The sequence below is a fragment of the Synchiropus splendidus genome, chromosome 3 (assembly GCF_027744825.2).
Source record: "Synchiropus splendidus isolate RoL2022-P1 chromosome 3, RoL_Sspl_1.0, whole genome shotgun sequence".
Classification (NCBI taxonomy): Eukaryota; Metazoa; Chordata; class Actinopteri; order Syngnathiformes; family Callionymidae; genus Synchiropus; species Synchiropus splendidus.
The window spans coordinates 18,488,524-18,510,469 of NC_071336.1; the positions used below are offsets into that span (position 1 = coordinate 18,488,524).

At 44.7% G+C, this 21,946-nt stretch overlaps 2 protein-coding genes across 2 annotated transcripts; both read left to right on the plus strand.

The window, feature by feature from the left end:
- Nucleotides 1-994: 994 nt before the first annotated feature.
- Nucleotides 995-6,079, plus strand: LOC128755963 (solute carrier family 22 member 13-like). Its single transcript, XM_053860079.1, has 9 exons — nt 995-1,369; nt 1,604-1,707; nt 1,763-1,917; nt 4,679-4,850; nt 4,940-5,060; nt 5,120-5,214; nt 5,277-5,491; nt 5,690-5,798; nt 5,881-6,079. Exons 1-9 carry the CDS (start codon nt 995-997, stop codon nt 6,077-6,079), a joined length of 1,545 nt encoding a protein of 514 aa, XP_053716054.1.
- Nucleotides 6,080-14,294: 8,215 nt separating this feature from the next.
- LOC128755964 (solute carrier family 22 member 13-like) lies at nt 14,295-19,177 on the plus strand. Its single transcript, XM_053860080.1, has 9 exons — nt 14,295-14,669; nt 14,817-14,920; nt 14,976-15,130; nt 16,849-17,020; nt 17,925-18,045; nt 18,102-18,196; nt 18,441-18,655; nt 18,788-18,896; nt 18,979-19,177. The coding sequence occupies exons 1-9, from the start codon at nt 14,295-14,297 to the stop codon at nt 19,175-19,177; spliced, it is 1,545 nt and encodes a 514-aa protein (XP_053716055.1).
- The last annotated feature ends 2,769 nt before the right edge of the window (nt 19,178-21,946 follow it).

Genomic DNA, 21,946 nt, shown 5'->3' on the forward strand with positions numbered 1-21,946 from the left:
GTACTTGAAATTCTTATAAAATTGAAATTCTTATACAAATATTTTCAAGACATTAAAAGAGCTTTAGTTTAAATAAGGTGGTATAAAAACGTGAATATAGCCACCATCGTGATTTATTGTGCTATTGTCAAACTGATGCTAAATAAACAATAGTTTGTTGTTTAAATGTATGTATGGGTTCATCATTTGATTTAGTAATATACCAAATTCATTCAAATTGAAATATATGGCTTCTTGCAGCGAATATTGTTATGCCATTAAACTGTGATTAATTGAGATTAATTAATCACAAATTCTCTAATTAATTAGATTTTTTTTTTGATCGAATCCCTTCTGCAAATAACATGCCAAAATCACTGAGTGTTGGTACAGTTTTTTACAGAGATTTTCTCCAGGACTTTCGACTAAGCACAATTGTGCTTTGGCCAAGGTTTCGTTGGTGGTGTGCTTCTGAATTTTTTCAGTGAACCACGTGTGCTGTAGCTTGAAAAATGTTGAAAAACACCACTAAAACTCCAAAACTGCATTACAACTCAATACACAAAACCCTTGTGGTTTGTTGTGTTTTTGTGTTTTTTTTTTTTTGTTATCTCACAGAGTGTTTTTTTAAATTATAACTTGATTTATTAATTTTAAAGAGCAAATGAAAAAAAAGTCTACACGTGAAATTGCATATCATATGAGTTCCTTAATTCTTAACAGAAATGAATACTAAATGAAAAATATATATCTGAAATGAATCTTGGAGAACACAATTTTTATATTCCTGTGTGGTTTTCATCAGCCCTGCATCTGCATCAGCGACAACAGCAGATTGATCAGAATACAAACCTGGTCTTCGGTTGAACCCTGATCTACGGACCAGGCACCAGTTCACCTGCTGGACTTCAATCCCCTCACGTTCAGTTTATAGATTAACTTCCAAGGTCAGCCTGACTGTAGTGAGACCCTGCAGTCTCCTGTAAACACACGTCAGGACATCGAGGGACCAAACATGAGCACCTTTGCTGAGATCCTGAAAGAGATCGGGGAGTTTGGCCTCTTCCAAAAGCGTGTGGTTGCAGCGTTATGCCTCCCCAGCCTGTTTGTGGCTTTCGATGTCATCTGTCAGGTGTTCACGGGCCTGACTTTCCCGAACCACTGCAACACGGACTGGATCCTGAAGCAGGCGCCCAACCTGACAGAGGAGAGGCAGAAGAATCTCACCATCCCGGTCGACAGAGATGGAAACTACGAAAGCTGTAGAATGTTCACGCCGGTGGATTGGGATCTGGAGTGGATCGAAAAGTACGGACTCAACACCACCACCGCGTGTATCAACGGGTCGGAGTTTGAGAAGCCCAGTGGGTCCTCCAGTCTGGTGACCGAGGTGAGGAGGAACAGCTTTTACACCTGAATCTGGCCTCTGAGATCATGCACAGGGTGAACATCGCCGTCTGTTGGCAAAATGCTGAAACAGATGATGGAGACTTGGAAAACTCTTCATTAAAACTTGAATACGTGAAAAGCAAATGTTTGTGTCTGACGTTGCACTGCAGGTTGCGTTTAATCGAACTTAGCTGTGTGTATTTGTCTTAATGCGTGTGTTGCTTTCTGCTCTCAGTTCAACCTGGTGTGCGACCAGAGCAGCTTGATAGAGGCGTCTCAGTCCATCTACATGGCGGGACTTCTGGTCGGAGCGCTGGTGCTGGTGCCGATGGCAGACAGGTGCGGCCACTCATCCGGTACAGCCATAGACATTCTCAGTCCTTTCTCTCCTCAGGTTTGGTCGGCGCCGCGTGGTCTTGCTTTCACTCCTCATGCTGTTCCTGTTTGGGGTCGGTGCTGGTTTCTCACCCAACTTCTATGTGTACATGGTTCTTAAATTCCTCAGCGGCATCTCCATCTCAGGCATCATCGCAAACGGGTTTGTGATCGGTGAGTGGTCCTCCTTCACTCCCTGTTCTGACAGTTCACTGAACTGCTGTTAGGCCATATGACATGAAGAGAATCTGTCTTTTTAAACTGGTTTTTAAATGTTTTCTGGCCACTCAAACATGTGTCCTGTGCAACACTGGCATTGATATTTAATGTAAACGACAACATTACTCTGATGGAGCAGCGCTGAAACTTCCTAAACCAGAGTGCAGATGTCATTGCTCCTCTGATACCAGCGGGTTTCACTAGAAAAACAGAATTAACGGCTCAAGGATATTTCTCCTGATTTCCCGCTCACATTTACAGACACCTGATCTTTCTGTTTGTACACTGACTTGCTTCCTGCAGCACAGTGGAACAGTGACTCGTGCTGCAGCATCACAGCAAGTACGTTGTCAGTTCTGATCCGGGTCATCCTTGCGCTCAATAAATAAATTCCTGAACTAAGCTCAAGAAAGTTTCGGCTTGAAGTTACGTAACTGACCACAAGGGGTCGCTTGTGTACAAGAATTTCCGTCGGCGTTTGTTCATTGACACTTCAAACGCTCACAGATGAAGTGTCTGCGTTGAGTCAATAACAGTTATCTGCTGTTCCTTATCAAGTGTTACGTGGATGAATGATGCAACATACAGCACCTGTTAATGGCAAACAGAACTGGTTTGACTTTTGACGGAAGTCCTCATCCAGCTGACGAATTACGTGACTATATATATAACTATTCAATGAGAAAAGCCTATACATGTAGTGGAAACGTGTCTATGATTCTTCCGCACAATTCTTCCGAATTTTAACTGGACCTCAGCAACTTTTCAAATGAAATGTTCATACTCTCAAATATGATGGTTACTCAGGTAACCTAGCTTCTATGAATATGTGCGTAGCCCTCTACCGGTCATTGCTATTGCTATAGCTTGTGGGCTGGGTCCAGTAGAATGAGACAGTCCCTTGGGAAGAGGGACCAAAGGGCCCGTAAAAGCGAACCCATGTGTTGAGACACAAACATGTCAACATTACCTGAAGAAGGACCTGAAGACAGGACACATATTTTAAAGGATTTATTTGATTGAGGACCGGGGCGATGCATCTTGGGAGCCGAGGTCCTGTCCCTCTGCGTAGGAGGGAGGCCGGTGAAAGAGGTGGAGGGCTGAGCCCGGTCGGTGAGAAGGCGGGTCCACCCATTCTGACAGATGAGCGGACGACTTCTTGGACTTCATCTTCTCCAGGTAGTCGGAGACATTGGGGCTCAACAAGGTGTCATCTGTGATGGAAGCACCGAGGTTCCGCTTCTCTGACTCTTTGAGGCCGGTCTTCGACAGCCAGAGGTTGCAAGCGACCATCTGAGTGCGAGCCTCGTCCACCAATGTGGCCAGCGCCATCTTCTAGAACGCAGCCGCTGTTACTTGAGTCTGAGTTGTCTGAGAGTCTGTCTGAGTTCCTCCCCTTCCAGGCTGTCCTTCTCGTAGAGAGACCGGTCCAATGCTGCAAAGTCTGGACGTAGATAGCACAGGCGTAGGCTCTGTCGAGGAAAACCATGGTGGTACGGTCTTTCTCATTTGGCTCCGGTCCAGAGTGTGATGGAAGACAGAACCCCAGCATGTCACACAGAGGAGGAAGCCCTTTGGTGGAGTCCACACCTTCCATCGTGGAGTAAACGGCGATACCTCTAGGGGGCGCCTTGAGCCATGAGGCCTTTGTCGGAGTGGGCCCAGAGCTGTGCCACTTTGAGGCATGTAGCAGGCGGTCTGGCGGACCTCTTCTGGGCCCTGGCGTACAGGGATGGGAAGTCCTCATCCTCTGGCTCTGGTGGGATGGGGAGTGGTACTCCTAATACCTCTGCTGCTGCTTGGAAGAGGCTAGGAATTTCTTCCATGGGGTAAATACACTGGTTGGGCCCCGCTGGTGCGCCCTCCTCCATGCCTGAATGAGCCTCGTCCGGGAAGACGTTGAGGTGGACACCCTGCTCATAAAAGCAACGGTCGTCTTCCTCAGTGGCTTGAGCCCAAACCAGCTTTGCTGGAGCTGGTTTAGGAGATGGCTGAGGAGGTTGAGTTGCTGAGTTGCTCATGCTTGTCGAACTCATCCAAGATGATTCCGCAGGAAACACAAGAACGATCCATAATAACACCTGATGGTGATAACACTCACAGGCTGAGTGGAAAAAGGAGCAGAGTGGCGGCAGTGGGGGGTCTTGTACGTGGTGAGAGGTGCTTTTCTGGGCAGAGAGTCAATCAATCAAAGTCTTAGGCCGAGGCCAGAGCCATGTGGTGGTTTAACCAATAGCGAAGGCCTTTAAAGGGTGGAGCACATTTGAAATAGAACTACTTTTCTCTGAATATTTATTATTTTATTATTTATTATTATTTTATTAGTATTATCGATTGTCATATTGTGAAGGGCCCAGTACTAATTCAGCTCCTGTAAAATTCTTTTCACACTAGCTCATACTACCATTGACTAATTCCTTGAGTACCAAAGTTGCAGACACTTTTATCTGTAGGAATTATAGCGCAGTGTGAGGTTCAAACCCAAAACAACAAGACTCCAACCAAACCAAAAGTCAGCTCATCGAGGGTAGTACTAGGGCTGGGGGATAACTTCTACACGATATACCGCCAAACACAATCTCCACGATGACAATTCTGAACCTCACGATAATCCGATAAACACACTGGCTCACTTGTTGAATTGCACTTGCACACGTGAACATGGCGACCTACTGAAGACACAGAAAACTAACTCATCTTTCTTCCACACTGAAAGGTGGAGAGTGGAGTGAATCCTCCAAATTTGCCTTGTGCACCACGATCTGCCACAGTTTCTACCCACTTGGACTAATGATGCTGGCTGGCATCGCCTACTTAATCCGTGACTGGAGGATCCTGCAGATAGTTCTCTTCAGTCCTCTTGTTCTCGTGCTGGGTATATTTTATTGGTGAGTTGCTTTTGAGACCAGCTCAACACTCATTTATACCTCAGTCAGTTAACACAGGAGTAACTTTCCTTTTGGTGGCTGACCACCAGGGTTCTGCCAGAGTCGGCTCGCTGGCTCCTCACGCAGGGCAGGAAAGAGGAGGCCATACGGATGATTCGCTGGGCAGCAAAGGTCAACGGGAGAGCAGCTCCAGATCATCTCCTGGAGAAGGTGAGGCTGCAACCCTTGACAAAGCTTCTGAAAATGTGTTGATGCAAACCGTCCAATAGCTGGAGGATGAAGGCACGGCTAAAAAAGGCACCATGATCGACATCTTCAGAATACCATCTCTGAGGACACGTGCCCTCATCATGAGCTACCAGTGGTGGGTTTAATGGTGAGTCATGGTATCAGGTACCATGATACAGATCTCTCCTCTGCTGACAGGTTTGGAACAAGTCTGGTCTACTATGGACTCAGCCTGAATGTGGGTGGATTTGGTCTCAACATCTACATCACTCAGTTCATCTTCGGTTTGGTAGAGATTCCTGCTCGCTTTGGAGTCCTCCCTCTGATAGAGTACTTTGGAAGGAAGCACTCTCTCGCCGGGCTGCTCTCATTTGGAGGGCTAGCTTGCCTTGGAATTCTCGCAATTCCTAAAGGTACTGTACATTTCAAATAAATGGCTCTGGAATGTGGCTTGAATCCAGCTTGTTGATGGAATGTTCTCTCCATGCTTGCATGGGTTCCTCCTTGCTCTCTGGTCTCCTCCCACAGTCTTAAGACGTTCTCTCTTCACTCTACATTTTCTGTCGTGCATGTGTGTCCGACTTGATCGTGTTGATTTTCTCCTCCATCAGATCTGCCTGTTGTGGTGACCGTTGTTGCTGTTCTGGGAAAATTTGCTGCAACATGCTGTTTTTCCATAGTCTACATTTACACCGCTGAGCTGTACCCCACCAACGTGAGGTAGTGTGGGGATTCTTGAGGGTGAAAATGGGAAACCTTCTGAAAACTACTGGTAATGAAGTGGTGTTTCTTGTACTGACAGACAGAGTGGTGTCGGTCTAAACTCCACTTTTGCTCGAGTGGCGGGAATTCTGGCTCCGTTGATCAAACTTCTCGTCATCTTTCATGAAACGATCCCCATGTTGATCTATGGAATCGTTCCAATCACTGCTGCGGTTCTGTGCCTGTTTCTGCCTGAGACCCGCAACACTCAGCTGCAGGATCACGCTGAAGACTTGTAAGTCCAGCTACAATTAATATCTCCTGATTTGATTTGATACAAGAAAGGAATCTTCATGAAAAATGTTTTTGTGTTGCAGAAAGTCAGAGGACAAAGGTGTTATGATGAAACCTCCAGCAACAGACGAAAAGCTTCCGAAGCAAACCAAATTCTAGCTCACCAGGACAACTGACTGTGTTGTGAGCCACTCCACCAAGTGCCTTTCCACTCAGTTCTATTTATTTAAACATGCTTTATTATCGCAGTCTCAGTATTCTGTGTCAGTATTTTCAGTATCGATGTATTGCAGTGTTTATAACTGCTGTATTGCTCTTTTGTTTAGTTCATAATTAACAGGAATTTACATCCATGTATGAATCATCACGTTAAGTTCATGAATAATATATAGATTTATTTATGTATAATTAAAAAAAAATCTCTGAACCATGTATTTTAACAGCTCTACATTGAAAATGCACCACTCGTAAAAGTGTGGCTTGCTAGAGCAAAAATAAGCTATGGGTTTATATTTTACAAAAACTGCTGGCCATGAAAGAAAGATGCAGTCGAGATGGAAAATGGATGGCACTATCTTTTGTTTATGAATTGACCCATTGGATTTGGTGAATTATTAATGTCGCCAGTCACAGTTCTGCCTCCTGAAGCCAGCCACATCGTCATCAACAAGCACAGTGTCAGACGCACAGAACGGAGGTTCCATTCCTGAATGCTCCAGAACTGTTGCAGTCCAAAAGAGAAGCATCTCACTGTGTCTGTGTTGGGGTTAGACTTCTTGAGTCAGCTCAAGGAGCCCACACCAGCAACCACGCGCCCAAGATGGTGACACTTTGGGGCTACTCATCAAGGACAGTTCCTGTGAAGGTCCCAAATCTGTCCGCTTACCGAATGTGTTCTACCTGCCGCGGGATGAAGATGTCACATCCGACAGATATGAGAGTTAAGAATGATGATAAGAATGAAGGATTTGATGACACTCTCAACCATATGTGTAACATTTATATCAGCAAAATACAATGTTTGTGATTGGGTCATTTGCGAAATATAAAAAAATGTGCCTCGGTGAAGGTAATGCACCCAGCAGGGTGCTAATGGAAAGTGGACTACTGTAGGTGGAAGAGAAAGAGGGGGGAGGCGTGCCAATAGACAGAGGGAGAAGAGGACAGACAGGAGAATAGGATTGAGAGTAGGGACTCTGAATGTGGGAACTATGACAGGGAAAGATAGAGAGTAGGCTGACATGATGCAGAGGAGCAAGGTGGATATTCTATGTGTTCAGGAGACCAAGTGGAAAGGTAGCAAGGATAGAAGCGTCAGAGCAGGGTTCAAACTGTTTTATCATGGTGTAGATGGTAAGAGGAATGGAGTGGGAGTCGTCTTGAAGGAGGAGTTTGCCAGGAATGTTCTAGAAGTGAAAAGAGTCAGAGTCATCTTCAATGGAGTTAGTGCTTATGCCCCACAGGTGGGGCGTGATCTTGAGGAGAAGGAGACCTTCTGGAGTGAATTAGATTAGCTGCAGGAGAGCATTCCCAGAGGTGAGAGAGTGGTCATTGGGGCAGACTTCAATGGACATGTTGGTGCAGGAAACAGAGGTGATGAGGAAGTGATGGGAACGTTTGGTATCCAGGATAGGAACACTGAAGGTCAGATGGTTGTAGACTTTGAAAAAAAAGATGGAAAAGGCTGTGGTCAATACATTCTTCCAGAAGAGAGAGGAGCATTGGGTGACCTACAGAAGTGGAGGTAGGAACACACAGGTGGATTACATCTTGTGTAGATGATGTCTCTTGAAGGCGATGTAAAGTGTAAAGTAGTAGTGGGTGACAGTGTGGCCAGACAACATAGGATGGTGGTGTGCAGGATGACCATGGTGGTGAGGAAGGTGAAGAGGGCAAAGGCAGGGAAGAAGACAAAGAAAGAGCCTGGAAGAGGAAGAGTCTTGAGTTGCTTTAAGGGAGGGATTGAAGCAGGCTTTGGGTGGCCAAGAAGGACTTCCAGATGACTGGACAACTACAGCTGAGGTGATCAGGGAGACAGGTAGAAGAGTTCTTGGTGTGTCACCTGGAAGAAGGGTGGATAAGGAGAGTTGGAGTGCAGGAGTGTGTACAAAGGACGAGCTAACTAAGCCAGCTAAGAAAGAATGGTATGTTGAGAGAACACAAGAGAGTAGGCAGGAGTACAGGGAGGCCCAGCAAAAGACAAGGGTAGTGGTCAGTGGCCAAACACAGGGCCCACGAGGACTTGTATGCGAGGTTGGACAGTAAGGTGGGTGAGAGGCATTTGTACAAGATTGCAAGGCAGAGAGATAGAGATGGGAAGGACGTGCTGCAGGTTAGGGTGATCAAGGGTAGAGAAGGAAATGTTTTGACTGATAACAGAGCTGTGTTGCTGAGACGGAAAGAGTACTTTGAAGCTGATGAATCAGGAAAATAAGAGAGAACAAAGATCAGAAGGAGTGACCATCGTAGATCAGGACGTGGCAAAGATTAGTAAGGCTGAAGTGAGAAGGGCATTGAAGAGGATGAGGAGTGGAAAGGCAGTGGGTTCTAATAATGTACATGTGGAGGTCTGGAAGTGTTTAGGAGAGGTGGCAGTATTATTTTGGCTAGAACATTTAACAAGGTCTTTGAGAGTGAGAGGATACCTGAGGAATGGAGGAGAAGTGTGCTGGTGCACATCTTCAAGAACAATGGAGATGTCCAGTGTTGTGGCAACTATAGAGGGACAAAGTTGATGAACCATACGATGAAGTTGTTGGAAAGAGTAGTGGAAAGTAGACTAAAGGCAGAAGTTAGCATAGCAGAGCAACAGTTTGGCTTCATGCCAAAAAAGAGCACCACAGATGCAGTGTTTGCTTTCTTCACTCCTCTGCCTCGCTCCGCGTTTTCACTTCTAACTTTGCCCACACCAGGGCAGCAAATACCGGAAGGGGTCTTGTTCATCTGAATGCATCATCAGCAGTGCGACGGCACAGTTCATGATCAAAACCGGCCAGTAAAGGGTCGGACAACATCGTTCAAAAACAACTTCTCAAACTCCCAGAACACTGTGGTGTGCAGCCGGGAGCTGCAGGAAAATTGCACTCGGGGACGGGAGCGCCGCGGATTGATCCACGCTGCTCTCGCAACATGTTGAACGCAGCGAGAGAGATGACTGAAGTTCAGATCCCGACGTCAGAAACAATCAATGAATAGTCTGGTGATCTTCAGTAACTTGGGGGAAAGCAGAGCGTCTTGCCTCTCGCTGTCCTCATTCAGACCGCTGCGCTGTGGAGAGATCAGCACTGAAAAAAAAAGTTTCTGAAGAGCATTTAAGCATTCATTTCAGCAGATATGTCTGTCAATAAAATCAGATGTTTATCAGCCTAATAAATGAGAAAACACATGAGTTATCAAGCACCCGCACACATCGCGAGTCCAGGACCGATGCGCTGTGCTCCAGAGTGCAACTTTCCTGCAGCTCTCAGCTGCACACCTCAGTGTTCTGGGAGTTTGAGAAGTTGTTTTTGAACAATGTTGTCCGCCCAGACAGCGATCAGACCCTTTACTGCCCGGCATTTATCAGGTTTGCGTGGAGTCGTGGTGGACACGTAATTTCCGGCATCTACCGCTGAGTCGCCAGAGGTGTGAAGCTCACCAGCCGCTGAGCCACCCGCTGAGAGTTTCACGAGAAAAAGTGCAGCTCTCCACGGGCATCAGGTCCGCGGCCAAAACCCGACTGGCTTGTGTTCACATCTAGGACTTCTGTGACGAAAGAACTTTGTCTCCAGACAGAACCCCTATTGTGAAAGCACCCTTAGTTCTCATAACTGAAACATAGTGGTTTGCTGTCACCAACTGAGTAAATGTCAAAACTCCTCCCTTAGCTTCATTCTGAAACGTGCAATAAAGCTTTATTCTCTGGGTCCATCAGTCTTGCAGCTGCTTCAGCCTCTCACTGGATCCTGGCTCTCCTCACTGGCCACATGACGGAGTTGGATTCCTGATGTCGACCGATAGATGTTTCTAGATTCCCGTCGCAAGTATAAGCTGGACAGTGTTGTGTATATTGCCATCTGTGATTACATTTTTGTTGTTACACCACAGTCTTTCCTCATAAACAAGTAAACGAGGGATGGGGGCGGGGCCAGAGACTCAGCATCACGACAACTTGCAATTACAGTCATTTACCAGCGGCGGCGCCAAAAGCAAATGTTGGTAAAACTACTTAGTGCCGCTTTAAGGTGAAGTTTCATCTTGATGACAGTGTTGACAAATGGGAAGCCTTTGGAAAACTACTGGTAATGAAGTGGTGTTTCTCGTACTGACAGACAGAGTGGTGTCGGTCTAAACTCCACATTTGCTCGAGTGGCTGGAATTCTGGCTCCGTTGATCAAACTTCTCGTCATCGTTCATGAAACGATCCCCATGTTGATCCATGGAATCATTCCAATCATTGCTGCGGTTCAGTGCCTGTTTCTGCCTGAGACGCGCAACACTCAGCTGCAGGATCACGCTGAAGACTTGTAAGTCCAGCTACAATTAATATCTCCTGATTTCATTTGACACAAGAAAGGAATCTTGACGAAAAATGTTTTTGATGATGAAACCTCCAGCAACAGATGGAACACTTCCAAAGCAAACCAAATTCTAGTTGGCCAGGACAACTGACTGTGCTGTGAGCCACTCCACCAAGCTTTTTATTTAAACATACTTTATGATGCCTCATTATGTTTAGAGAGTTTCAAGTCTCAGTGTTTTCAGTGTCTATAATGTCTATTAAAAAAATGTTATCCATGTATTTTCCATAACAGCTCTACATTGAAAATGCAACACTTGTAAAAGTGTGGCTGACTAGACGAAAAATAAATGGGTATAGATAAAAAAAAAAAAAATCAGTAACTCCATCATTTGTTTGGTGAAGAAAACAAAGACCAAAGCACCAAAACAGCCAGATTTTATGCAGTTGGCCATGAAAGAAAGATGGAAAACCAGTGGCCTGTTTGACCACCATCAGCAGCAACAGAAGCATTACGACATCTTCTCATCCAACAGATACAGTAGGTCTTGTCCTGAAGCAATGCTTTTCAATTTGATCAACTGTTCCCACCCCAGAAATGTGTTGGCAGTCACACTGTCTATGCCATACTCTGAGGTGCCAATACTGCGACAGCCCAAAGGAGCACTCAGCGTCAAATAGTGATGATTTGAAAGTCTCATCGTACTTCAGCTTTAATGATGTCACTCAACTGAACGCTTAATACGTCACTAATGAAAGTATTGAAACAGAAGAAGAACTGGATTGTGATGACCGTCATTTATATTCATCATCACCATATAATTCCAGCTCTTCACGTAATGCGCATGAATTTTGTTGTTTTCATGACGTCTTCAAATGGGCTGAACAGAACACCATTGTCAGGCATTTTTTTGTTGGTAGCCAATGGGTTCAGGTGAGGATAAAGTATGTAAATATTCCATCTTGAAGTTGATCTGTTTACGATATTTGAAAGTCACATTCCATAACTTGCTTTTATTTCACTTTGATTTTGCTGACTTAACACTGTCTCCACCCCAGTTTGTCTCTGTGAGCTTCACAGATCTGCTGTAGTCCAGAGCTGCAACCGATTCATGACATTGAATTTGGTGAATTCTTATTGTAGCCGCTCACCGTCCTGCCTTCCTCAATGTTCATCCCATCTTCCGTCCTGAAGCCAGCCACATCGTCATCCACAAGCACAGTGCCACAAGATCCCAGACGTCAGACGCACTGAACGGAGGTCCCATTCCCAAATGCCCCAGAATTGCTGCAGTCCAAAAGAGAAGCATCTCCCGGTCACTGGCCTCTGGCTGAGTCTGTGTCGGGGTTAGACTTCTTGAGGCAGCTCAAGGAGCCCACACCAGCAACTTTGGGGCTACTCATCAAGGACAGTTCCCGTGAAGGTCCCAAATCTGTCCGCTTGCGCCACCGGATGATAACATCACATGCGGCAGATACGTTTACGAAATATAAGCGTGTTCTTCTCCACAGTCTATTACACAACTCTGAAGACGTTTTTATTCATTTGCCAGGTGAAAATGTGCATCCATGATGGAGTTTTGACCTTTACCGAATCGGTCCTTCCACTCCTGGGTCTGCCGAACCACATGACGTGTTTGGCTGACATTTGATATCGCACCAAAATCAGAATGGACTCCTTAGCAGACAATTATGCACAGTTAAGGTATTTTTTTTAATCTATTTGTCAGATGGAAATGAAGGGGGAAGGAGTACCCAATAGACATCAGCCAATCAGGACGTGTGTTTGGGCAAACCCCGAAACCCCCTCATGGAAGCTCATTCTTCCCTGGCAAATCAATAAAAATATCTTCACAGGTGTATAATTGATGAGTTAATTTGGGTTTTGGTGCAATATCAAATCTAAGCAAAGAGCATGCCAGCCAATCACGACACGTTGTTCCACAGACTGCAGAGAAGAATGGACGTATACTTTGCAAACAACCCGATGACAAAGAACATATTTTTGTGGATATAAATATTAGGCATACGGCATCAAATTCTTACAATATTCTCTTCCTCATGAAAACATTTGAAAAACAAACTATCGTATCTGCCAGATGTGACGTCATCATCCCGGGACACGTTCGGTACCGACACCACCACGAGAGCTTCACCTCCTCTATAAAGGTTATTGTATGGTTGAGAGAATGAACCATATAAGGGATATGTTGGGGCACTTCCTGGCCATGATCACCTCTCCACCAGGCCTCTACATTTGGCCCCTGGTACGAATGTCGGCCAAACTGTCAGACAAGAAGTACAGCTGCAGTTCTTGGTAGATTGAGTCAGACTCGGGGAATGGATGACGTCAATAGACATGACAGATGCCTGTTTTCACCCTCCAGTTTTTCTTTAGTCACGTTCTCACGGCACCAGTTAACACGACTGGATGAGGTAAGCTGTAATAACTGCAGGTGAGTCTGGTCGTGCATTGCTAATGCTCCAAGTCAATATATTTGCGTCAAGATAAGATAAACAAAGATGGCGAACTAATAAAGAAGTTGGACTTACAGTATGAAGCCTCACATTGTGCATATAGGCTCCTTGTTGAATAAATGTATTCAATCACCCCATCCTCACTCCCATGGCGTAACATCGTGACGTTGTGAAACTTGACTTTACATCCTATTCTGACGACAAAGACAGCCTTCGGCGCAACATGTTGATGCACTAGGTTTTCAATTTTCACACGTTCCGCCTCTCGCAGCAGCACAGCAAATAAAAAAACGCATGAGCATCTGCAGGCATCATATTTACATTCATTAAAACAATTATTTCAACCAACAAACCCCATGTCTGTCAAACTCTGCTCACTGTCTTCCAGCATGAGGTCTGCAGATCCAGCAGCTGGGTGAGAGACTCTGCTGCAGCTGCCTGCTCTTACTAAAGAAGCTGCAGCGTTTGAGAAGGGCAAATACATGTTCCTCCTCCTCACAGATAAAAACACACTTCTTCATCTTTTAAGACAATATTTAGCAGCGTCTGAAGTAAGCAAGTGGCGCATCATCAATCCCATGATTCTTTCTGGCTCACATGAACGCGCTTCCTGATGTCAAGCCCTTTCATGACACCATCAGTTAAGTTTCATCTTGATGACAGTGTTGAGAACTCTTAAACCGTGGGTTACCATGATGTGGTCCTCTTCCAAGTGACCCACGGATCACGTGAGAGTATCACGTGTCTGTATCATTTGCCACCTCACTAGTACTCATGTTATCATCTTGACTCTAACCAGTGAGGGGCACGTGCTCACCCACAGTCTCCACAGTATCATCACTAGTCAGAGGTTAAAGTTACTGTGGTTTTTTGCTGGTTAATCTAAAGATCAACATCTCTTTAAACAAGCCATCGCCTGTATCTGTTATCAAAGCGCATGAGTTCATAACATTAGTTCATGAACTCAAGCGTGAGATCAGACTCACTTTTTGCCTGTCAACTGTAATTTTTATGAATCATTTCTCAGTCATCTGACTGAGATATTAAAAATTAACGACAGCAAAGGGATTACTTTTTTTCCTCCCTGAAGTCCAAGGTCCTTGATGAACCCTAAACCACAAGGCTCCTGCTCATGGTCAGCAATCTCCGCTGTCAGCTTAAATATTAACTTCCAAGATGAATCTGACTGTAGTGAAGTTCTGCAGTCTCCTGTAGACACTTGCCAGGACATCGAGGGACCAAACATGAGCACCTTTGCTGAGATCCTGAAAGAGATCGGGGAGTTTGGCCTCTTCCAAAAGCGCATGGTTGCAGCGTTATGCATCCCCAACCTGTTTGTGGCTTTTGATATCATGAGTCCTGTGTTCATGGGACTGTCTTTCCCGAACCACTGCAACACGGACTGGATCCTGAAGCAGGCGCCCAACCTGACAGAGGAGAGGCAGAAGAATCTCACCATCCCGGTCGACAGAGATGGAAACTACGAAAGCTGTAGAATGTTCATGCCGGTGGATTGGGATCTGGAGTGGATCGAAAAGTACGGGCTCAACACCACCACCGCGTGTATCAACGGGTCGGAGTTTGAGAAGCCCAGTGGGTCCTCCAGTCTGGTGACCGAGGTGAGGAGGAACAGCTTTAAAATGCCCATTTCATGCTAACTAGGACCTTTTTACCTGGTTTATAACTGTCTGAGCTTGTTTTTCTTTCTTTCTTCGTTTAATTTTTCCATTTTCAATTTTGTTTTTCATGTACGTCTCTGCTCTCAGTTCAACCTGGTGTGCGACCAGAGCAGCTTAATAGAAATCTCTCTGTCCATTAACATGGGTGGAATTGCGGTTGGCTCGTTGGTGCTTGTGCCGATGGCAGACAGGTACAAACATTCACACAGCAGAGGGATAGGTATTTACACGCCCTTTTCTCCTCAGGTTTGGTCGGCGTCGCGTGGTCTTGCTTTCACTCCTCATGCTGTTCCTGTTTGATATCGGTGCAGGTTTCTCACCCAACTTCTATGTGTACATGGTTCTTAAATTCCTCAGTGGTATCTCCTCCTCTGGCATTCTTGCCAACGCATTTGTGATCGGTGAGTGGACTGCAGCACTCCTCGATGAGTGAAGCTCGGTCAGATGTCTATTCTTTTTCCATCAGAAATAAAATGTACGTAATCTTCATGATTGATGGTTTGTGAAGAGAGAGTTTGTTGTCTGTGGAATACCACAGTTGATGTGTTCAGATTGATGAATTCAGCTAAAATGCTGCTGAAGGGAGGTGAATACAGCATAGATTTGCTCAGGTTATATTTCTGTTGTTTCACACCAATAGAAATTTATCAAACAGCATAGCACAATGTACAGCAGGGGTCTCCAACCTTTTCCCCTCAGTGAGCTACTTTTAGACATGGAAAACAGCTGACAGCTATTCGTGCATCGCAATATTTATCGATACACTTCATTGAACAAGACCATCATTTCATTGTTTTGCAAGAAGGGGCAATTCGGGCAGGGTTTGGGATGTCACACAGGCTTACATATACAATTTAAAGTTTACAGTAGGTTAGATATTTTGGCCTTTGTGAAGACTATTGGCCTTTATGAATAAAAAACAAACCATGACAATAAAATGTGAAACTAGATTTGGACAATACAGACATAATGTTCTATGACCTGAACATAAAATCTGTAGAACTCAGAGGTTCATTTAAATCAAAACCATGACACATCCTCAATGTGCAAGTAGGCCTAAATAGCTCAAACTCTTATTATGAAACAAAGAGTTCATAATTTTCTTTCAGAAACATTTTCAGCGTCTTGGTTAAAAATAAATATCTCAACCTCAGATTATTAATTAAAAGTCGAAATTTGTGAAATATCACATTCACACCACACACATGCCTGGCACTGCATGGATGAGACAAGAGAGGTGTACTGTGGTGAGTAGCCACCTAAGTCAACCCTGATCAGACTGACAGATCAGTTATGTCCAAGCACATGTTGGGGTTTGCCACAAATGTTTTTCAACTTTTCCAAAGTCCCCTAATCCCTCACAAAACTTCTTTTCAAGCTTTGCCAGTAGGTCACAGTATTTAGAAACGTCTGAATGCCCAAAAGGAGTTCATAATCCTCCTGGTCCCATGATATGGTCAAAATCCAGAACCTTGTTGGTGAATAATGCAATGATAGTTCAGAATCTTGGGGAAGTCCGGGTCATTTTTGCAGTGCCCAATGAACCCATGAATGAGGGCCTATGGTGGTAGTTTTCAATAGAAGAAGAGCGAGAAACTCTTCCTTCGTTCCATGCGAATGAAAACTGTGAGCTGGGCTGTGTCGCTCGAGTCCACTGATTCATCGCATTGAATGGAATACCACTTGCATCTTTTAATGTGCGAGTCCCATTGTGTCATGGCATCTTCAGACAGCACAGTCATTCACCTGGCGTGAAAATATCACCCCAGTTGGCTCACTTATTGATGAGTCAGGTGTCAGGTGCATGTGATGCTGCTGTACTGGGATCAACTGTGATGACAATTCTTTCTGGATTCCAATGTGCAGAGGTTGGTGACCATTTGCAAAACACAGAGGCTTTGTTTTCTTCTTCTCAATGACGCAGGAACAACATTCAGATCCCTTATCTGATTTAAATGCACAATGGGAATAATAAGAAACATGCTGATCTTTTTTTTATTTAAAAGCACAACACATGAATCATTCAAACAGAATGATGAGAACCAACCAAAGGAGGTTGTAAGAAAAGTCACACTCTGCAGACATAGACGATGATATCATGTTTCTTCTGCTTTAACAGGTGGAGAGTGGAGTGAATCCTCCAAATTTGCCTTGTGTACTATATTATGCCATAGTTTCTACCCACTCGGACTGATGATGTTGGCTGGCATCGCCTACTTAATCCAAGACTGGAGGATCCTGCACTTCATTCTCTTCAGTCCTCTTGTTCTCGTGCTGGGTATATTTTATTGGTGAGTTGCTTTTGAGACCACCTCAACACCAGTGACGCGCGGTGAGGCACTGACTTCAGAACAATCAGATTTATAAACACATGAACCCTACAGAGTATCCTACTCACCATTTGACTGGCAGCAGTTAGGTTCTATCAGCTTTTTGACATAGAAACTGTAGTGTACAAATAAGCAAAAAACGTTATTATGGCCATACCTTTTTGCTGTTTGGCGAGCGGGTGGTGAGCTTCTTGCCTCAGGCAACTCGGCGCTAGACGCTGGAAACTACGTGTACACCGCAACTCCACACAAACATGTCGGGCAGTAAAGGGTCTGATTGCTGTCTGGACGAACAACATCGTTCAAAAACAACAGCTGGGAGCTGCAGGAAAATTGAGCCCCGGAGCGCAGTGCAGGGCAGCGGTCCAGGACTCGCGATGTTTGATGACTCACATGTTTTCGCCTTTATTAATGGCTGATAAACATCCATTTTATTGACAGACAAATTTGCTGAAATGAATATTGCCGTGCTCTACAGTAGTTATTTTCACCGCTGAGGTCTCGCCACAGCGCAGCTGTCTGCATGAGCACAGCGAAGAGGAAAGACATTGATTTCCCCCCAAGTTACTGAAGATCACCAGACTATTCGTTGATCGTTTCTGACGTCGGAATCTGAACTTCATTGATTAAAACCTTCTCGATCGTCAGTCATCTCTCTCACTGTGTTCAACGTGTTGTGAGAGCTGGGTGGATCAATCAAGGTTGTTGTTTGTTGTCACTTTTTCTGTTGTCGCAAGAAGAATCCCTGGGATCACAAGTGCCCCGCCTCACCTTCCTCCCCTGACTGCACATCACTGCTCAACGCTCATTTATACCTCAGTCAGTTAACACAGGAGTAACTTTCCTTTTGGTGGCTGACCACCAGGGTTCTGCCAGAGTCGGCTCGCTGGCTCCTCACGCAGGGCAGGAAGGAGGAGGCCATACGGATGATTCGCTGGGCAGCAAAGGTCAACGGGAGAGCAGCTCCAGATCATCTCCTGGAGAAGGTGAGGCTGCAACCACTGGATCTCATCATGTAATGACACAACTCATGGCCGTCTAGCTGGAGGATGAAGGCACGGCTAAAAAAGGCACCATGATCGACATCTTCAGAATACCATCTCTGAGGAAATGTACCTTCATCATGAGCTTCCTGTGGTGAGTTCATTATTGAGTCATAGCATCAAGTACAACCAGTCAGTCCTCGGGGTGAAGTACAGTGGACTCAATCAAGACATGAGCTATTGATAAGGAGTTTGACACTCAATGGTAATTTGAGGGGATCCATGTAAACAGCCAACATTCAAGGAAATGGAGCCATTTTTTAGGCCTCAAGGAGCCTCTGCTGTCACTTAATCGTAAATAATAGTTAACTCTGCTCTCTCCTCCTCTCTGCTGATAGGTTTGCAACTAGTATGGTCTATAATGGACTCAGCGTGAACGTGGGTGGATTTGGTCTGAGCATCTACATCACTCAGTTGATCTTCGCTTTGGTTGAAATTCCTGCTTGTTTTGGAGTCCTGCCTCTGATAGACTACTTAGGAAGGAAGTACCCTCTGTCAGGGCTGCTCTCATTTGGAGGACTAGCTTGCCTTGGAATTCTCGCAATTCCTAAAGGTACTCTATTCCCAGTGCAACTACTGTGGGTTCCTCCTTGCTCTCTGGTCTCCTTCTACGATCTATAAACGCACGGACGTTCTGTCGTGCGTGTGTGTCTAACTTGATCGTGTTGATTTTCTCCTCCATCAGATCTGCCTGTTGTGGTGACCGTTGTTGCTGTTCTGGGAAAATTTGCTTTGACAGGCTGTTTTTCCATAGTCTACGTTTACACCGCTGAGCTGTACCCCACCAACGTGAGGTAGTGTGGGGATTCTTGAGGGTGAAAATGGGAAACCTTTGGAAAACTACTGGTAATGAAGTGGTGTTTCTCGTACTGACAGACAGAGTGGTGTCGGTCTAAACTCCACTTTTGCTCGAGTGGCGGGAATTCTGGCTCCGTTGATCAAACTTCTCGTCATCTTTCATGAAACGATCCCCATGTTGATCCATGGAATCATTCCAATCATTGCTGCGGTTCTGTGCCTGTTTCTGCCTGAGACGCGCAACACTCAGCTGCAGGATCACGCTGAAGACTTGTAAGTCCAGCTACAATTAATATCTCCTGATTTCATTTGACACAAGAAAGGAATCTTGATGAAAAATGTTTTTGCGTTGCAGAAAGTCAGAGGACAAAGGTGTTATGATGAAACCTCCAGCAACAGACGAAAATCTTCAGAAGCAAACCAAATTCTAGCTCACCAGGACAACTGACTGTGCAGTGAGCCACTCCACTCATACATGCTTTGTGATGCCTTATTATGTTTTGAGAGTTTTAAATCTCAGTGTTTTCAGCGTCTATGTATTGCTTTGTTCATAACTGCATTCTGCATTATTGCCCTTTTGTTTTGTTTGTACATCCATGTACATCATCACATAAATTTATAAATTTATAAAATGTCTATTAAAAAAATGTTAACCATGTATTTTCCATAACAGCTCTACATTGAAAATGCAACACTTGTAAAAGTGTGGCTGACGAAAAAAAAAATCAGTAACTCCATCATTTGTTTGGTGAAGAAAACAAAGACCAAAGCACCAAAACAGCCAGATTTTATGCAGCTGGCCATGAAAGAAAGATGGAAAACCAGTGGCCTGTTTGACCACCATCAGCAGCAACAGAAGCAGTACGACATCTTCGCATCCAACAGATACAGTAGGTCTTGTCCTGAAGCAATGCTTTTCAATTTGATCAACTGTTCCCACCCCAGAAATGTGTTGGCAGTCACACTGTCTATGCCATACTCTGAGGTGCCAATACTGCGACAGCCCAAAGGAGCACTCAGCGTCAAATAGTGATGATTTGAAAGTCTAATCGTACTTCAGCTGATGTCACTCAACTGAACGCTTAATGCGTCACTAATAAAAGCATTGTGATGACCGTCATTTATATTCATCATCACCATATAATTCCAGCAATTCACGTAATGTGCATGAATTTTGTTGTTTTCATGACGTCTTCAAATGGGCTGAACAGAACACCATTGACAGACATTTTTTTGTTGGTAGCCAATGAGTTCAGGTGAGGATAAAGGTTAATAATCACGACGCGTTATTATATAATGGACATATACTTTGCAAAGGAAACAACATATTTTTGCGGATATAAATATTTGGCATGTGGTAGAAAGTGCCGACAAATCCTTTCAATTTTCTCTTCCTCATTAAAACATTTAAAAAAAACAATCAGCCTGTTGTGACACGTTCGGTACCTACACCACCACTACAGCTTCACCTCATCTACAAAGGTTATTGTACAGTTGAGAGACCAAAAATGTTACAAAATGACACTCTGTATAGTATATTTAATTACAATATAATTTCTCAATTTATTTATACTCAGTCAGTGTGAAACCTGGGCCTGTTTAGATGAACACAAAGCCGATATCCTGGCAGGAATAGAAGAAAGACACACACGAAGCTCTTCTTCAACAGCTCTCAGTCTCTCTCTGTTTTTAGTTTTTATAGCAGTTAGGCTTGAAAAGCTCAGCTCACACAGATATGTTGTGGAAAATGGGAGCAATGTCAGAACAGCTTTGTTGGCCAGAATGGGGAACTCCTTGGCAGCAGTCAACCAAAAACTGTCCAAAGGAAGATCAGCAAATCTTAGTTTTAAACCACGATCCTGTTTCAGTTCAGTTAGTTCCTCCTGCTCTTGTAAAGTCATGTCCTCTCCAACAACTGATGCCGAGCTGTATGGGTCCCTAACCCAGTCAAAGCATTCAGTGGAGGCTGAAGAGAAATAAAATGACAACTTCTCCTCAAGATTTTTCAAATGTTTACCTATTACCTCAGACAGTGCAGCAGTGTTGCTTTGCCGTTTGTCTGTGAGTGGGAACATCTCCAGGTTGGCACGTTGCACATGTTGTTGCCAGAGGTGCACCTTTAAACGGAATCCATTTATTTTATCTGTGCTTGTAAGCAGGGTTTCATTTCGGCCCTGCATCCTTGTGTTCAGCTCATTAAGATGATGAAATATATCAGCCAGGTATGCCAGCTTTGCGCACCACTCATCACTTGCAAGCAGATTTGAGTAATCAGACCTCTCATTTGTCAGAAACATTTTAAGTTCCTCTCGCAGCTCATACACACGGGTCAGCACCTTACCGCGCGACAACCATCGGACCTCCGTATGGAGCAATAAGGCTTTATGCTCCGCTCCCATTTCCTCACACAGAGATGCGAATATACGGCTTTTCAGAGGTCGTGTCTTTACAAAGTTCACTATGCGCACCATATCGTCCAACACAGGAACCAGTTCTGCTGGTAAAGTCTTAGCAACGAGGGCCTCACGGTGCAAAAAACAGTGCGTAACAATCAGATCTGGGTTTCTTTCCTTCACTCTACTCACGAAGCCTTTGGTGCGCCCCCGACCATGGCTGCAGCTCCATCAGTGCACACACTTGTGCAGTTTTCCCACGTAAGTCCTCCCTGGTCTCCAGTTGTTTTTTCTGGCAGTGCCTTGCAAAATAGGAAGTTTTCTCTAATGGCATCTCCATCCACAAAACGCACATTGGCCAAGAGCTGAGAATGTCCACTAATATCCGTAGACTCGTCAACTTGCAACGCAAATTTCCTACTGATGCGTATCTTTTCCAAAACATGGCTTTCGATGTCTGTAGACATGTCATCAATACGCCTGGCAATTGTGTTATCAGAGAGCGGGACTTTAGCTATGTCTTTAACCGCATCAGGGCCGAGCATCTCGTTGACAATGGCTTTACAGGCTGGTAGTATTAATGTCTCTGCCACAGTGTGCGGCTTTATTGATTTAGCAACAAGTTCGGCGACTAGGTAACTAGCTTTGAGCGC

Bases quoted from the DNA above. Each gene is read 5' to 3' on its own strand.
- LOC128755963 (XM_053860079.1), top strand. From the start codon at position 995: ATGAGCACCTTTGCTGAGATCCTGAAAGAGATCGGGGAGTTTGGCCTC. The intron at 1,918-4,678 runs GTGAGTGGTCCT...CCACACTGAAAG, and splicing joins CGCAAACGGGTTTGTGATCG to GTGGAGAGTGGAGTGAATCC. The intron at 5,492-5,689 runs GTACTGTACATT...CTCCTCCATCAG, and splicing joins AATTCTCGCAATTCCTAAAG to ATCTGCCTGTTGTGGTGACC.
- LOC128755964 (XM_053860080.1), top strand. From the start codon at position 14,295: ATGAGCACCTTTGCTGAGATCCTGAAAGAGATCGGGGAGTTTGGCCTC. The intron at 17,021-17,924 runs GTGAGTTGCTTT...GCTGACCACCAG, and splicing joins GTGCTGGGTATATTTTATTG to GGTTCTGCCAGAGTCGGCTC. The intron at 18,656-18,787 runs GTACTCTATTCC...CTCCTCCATCAG, and splicing joins AATTCTCGCAATTCCTAAAG to ATCTGCCTGTTGTGGTGACC.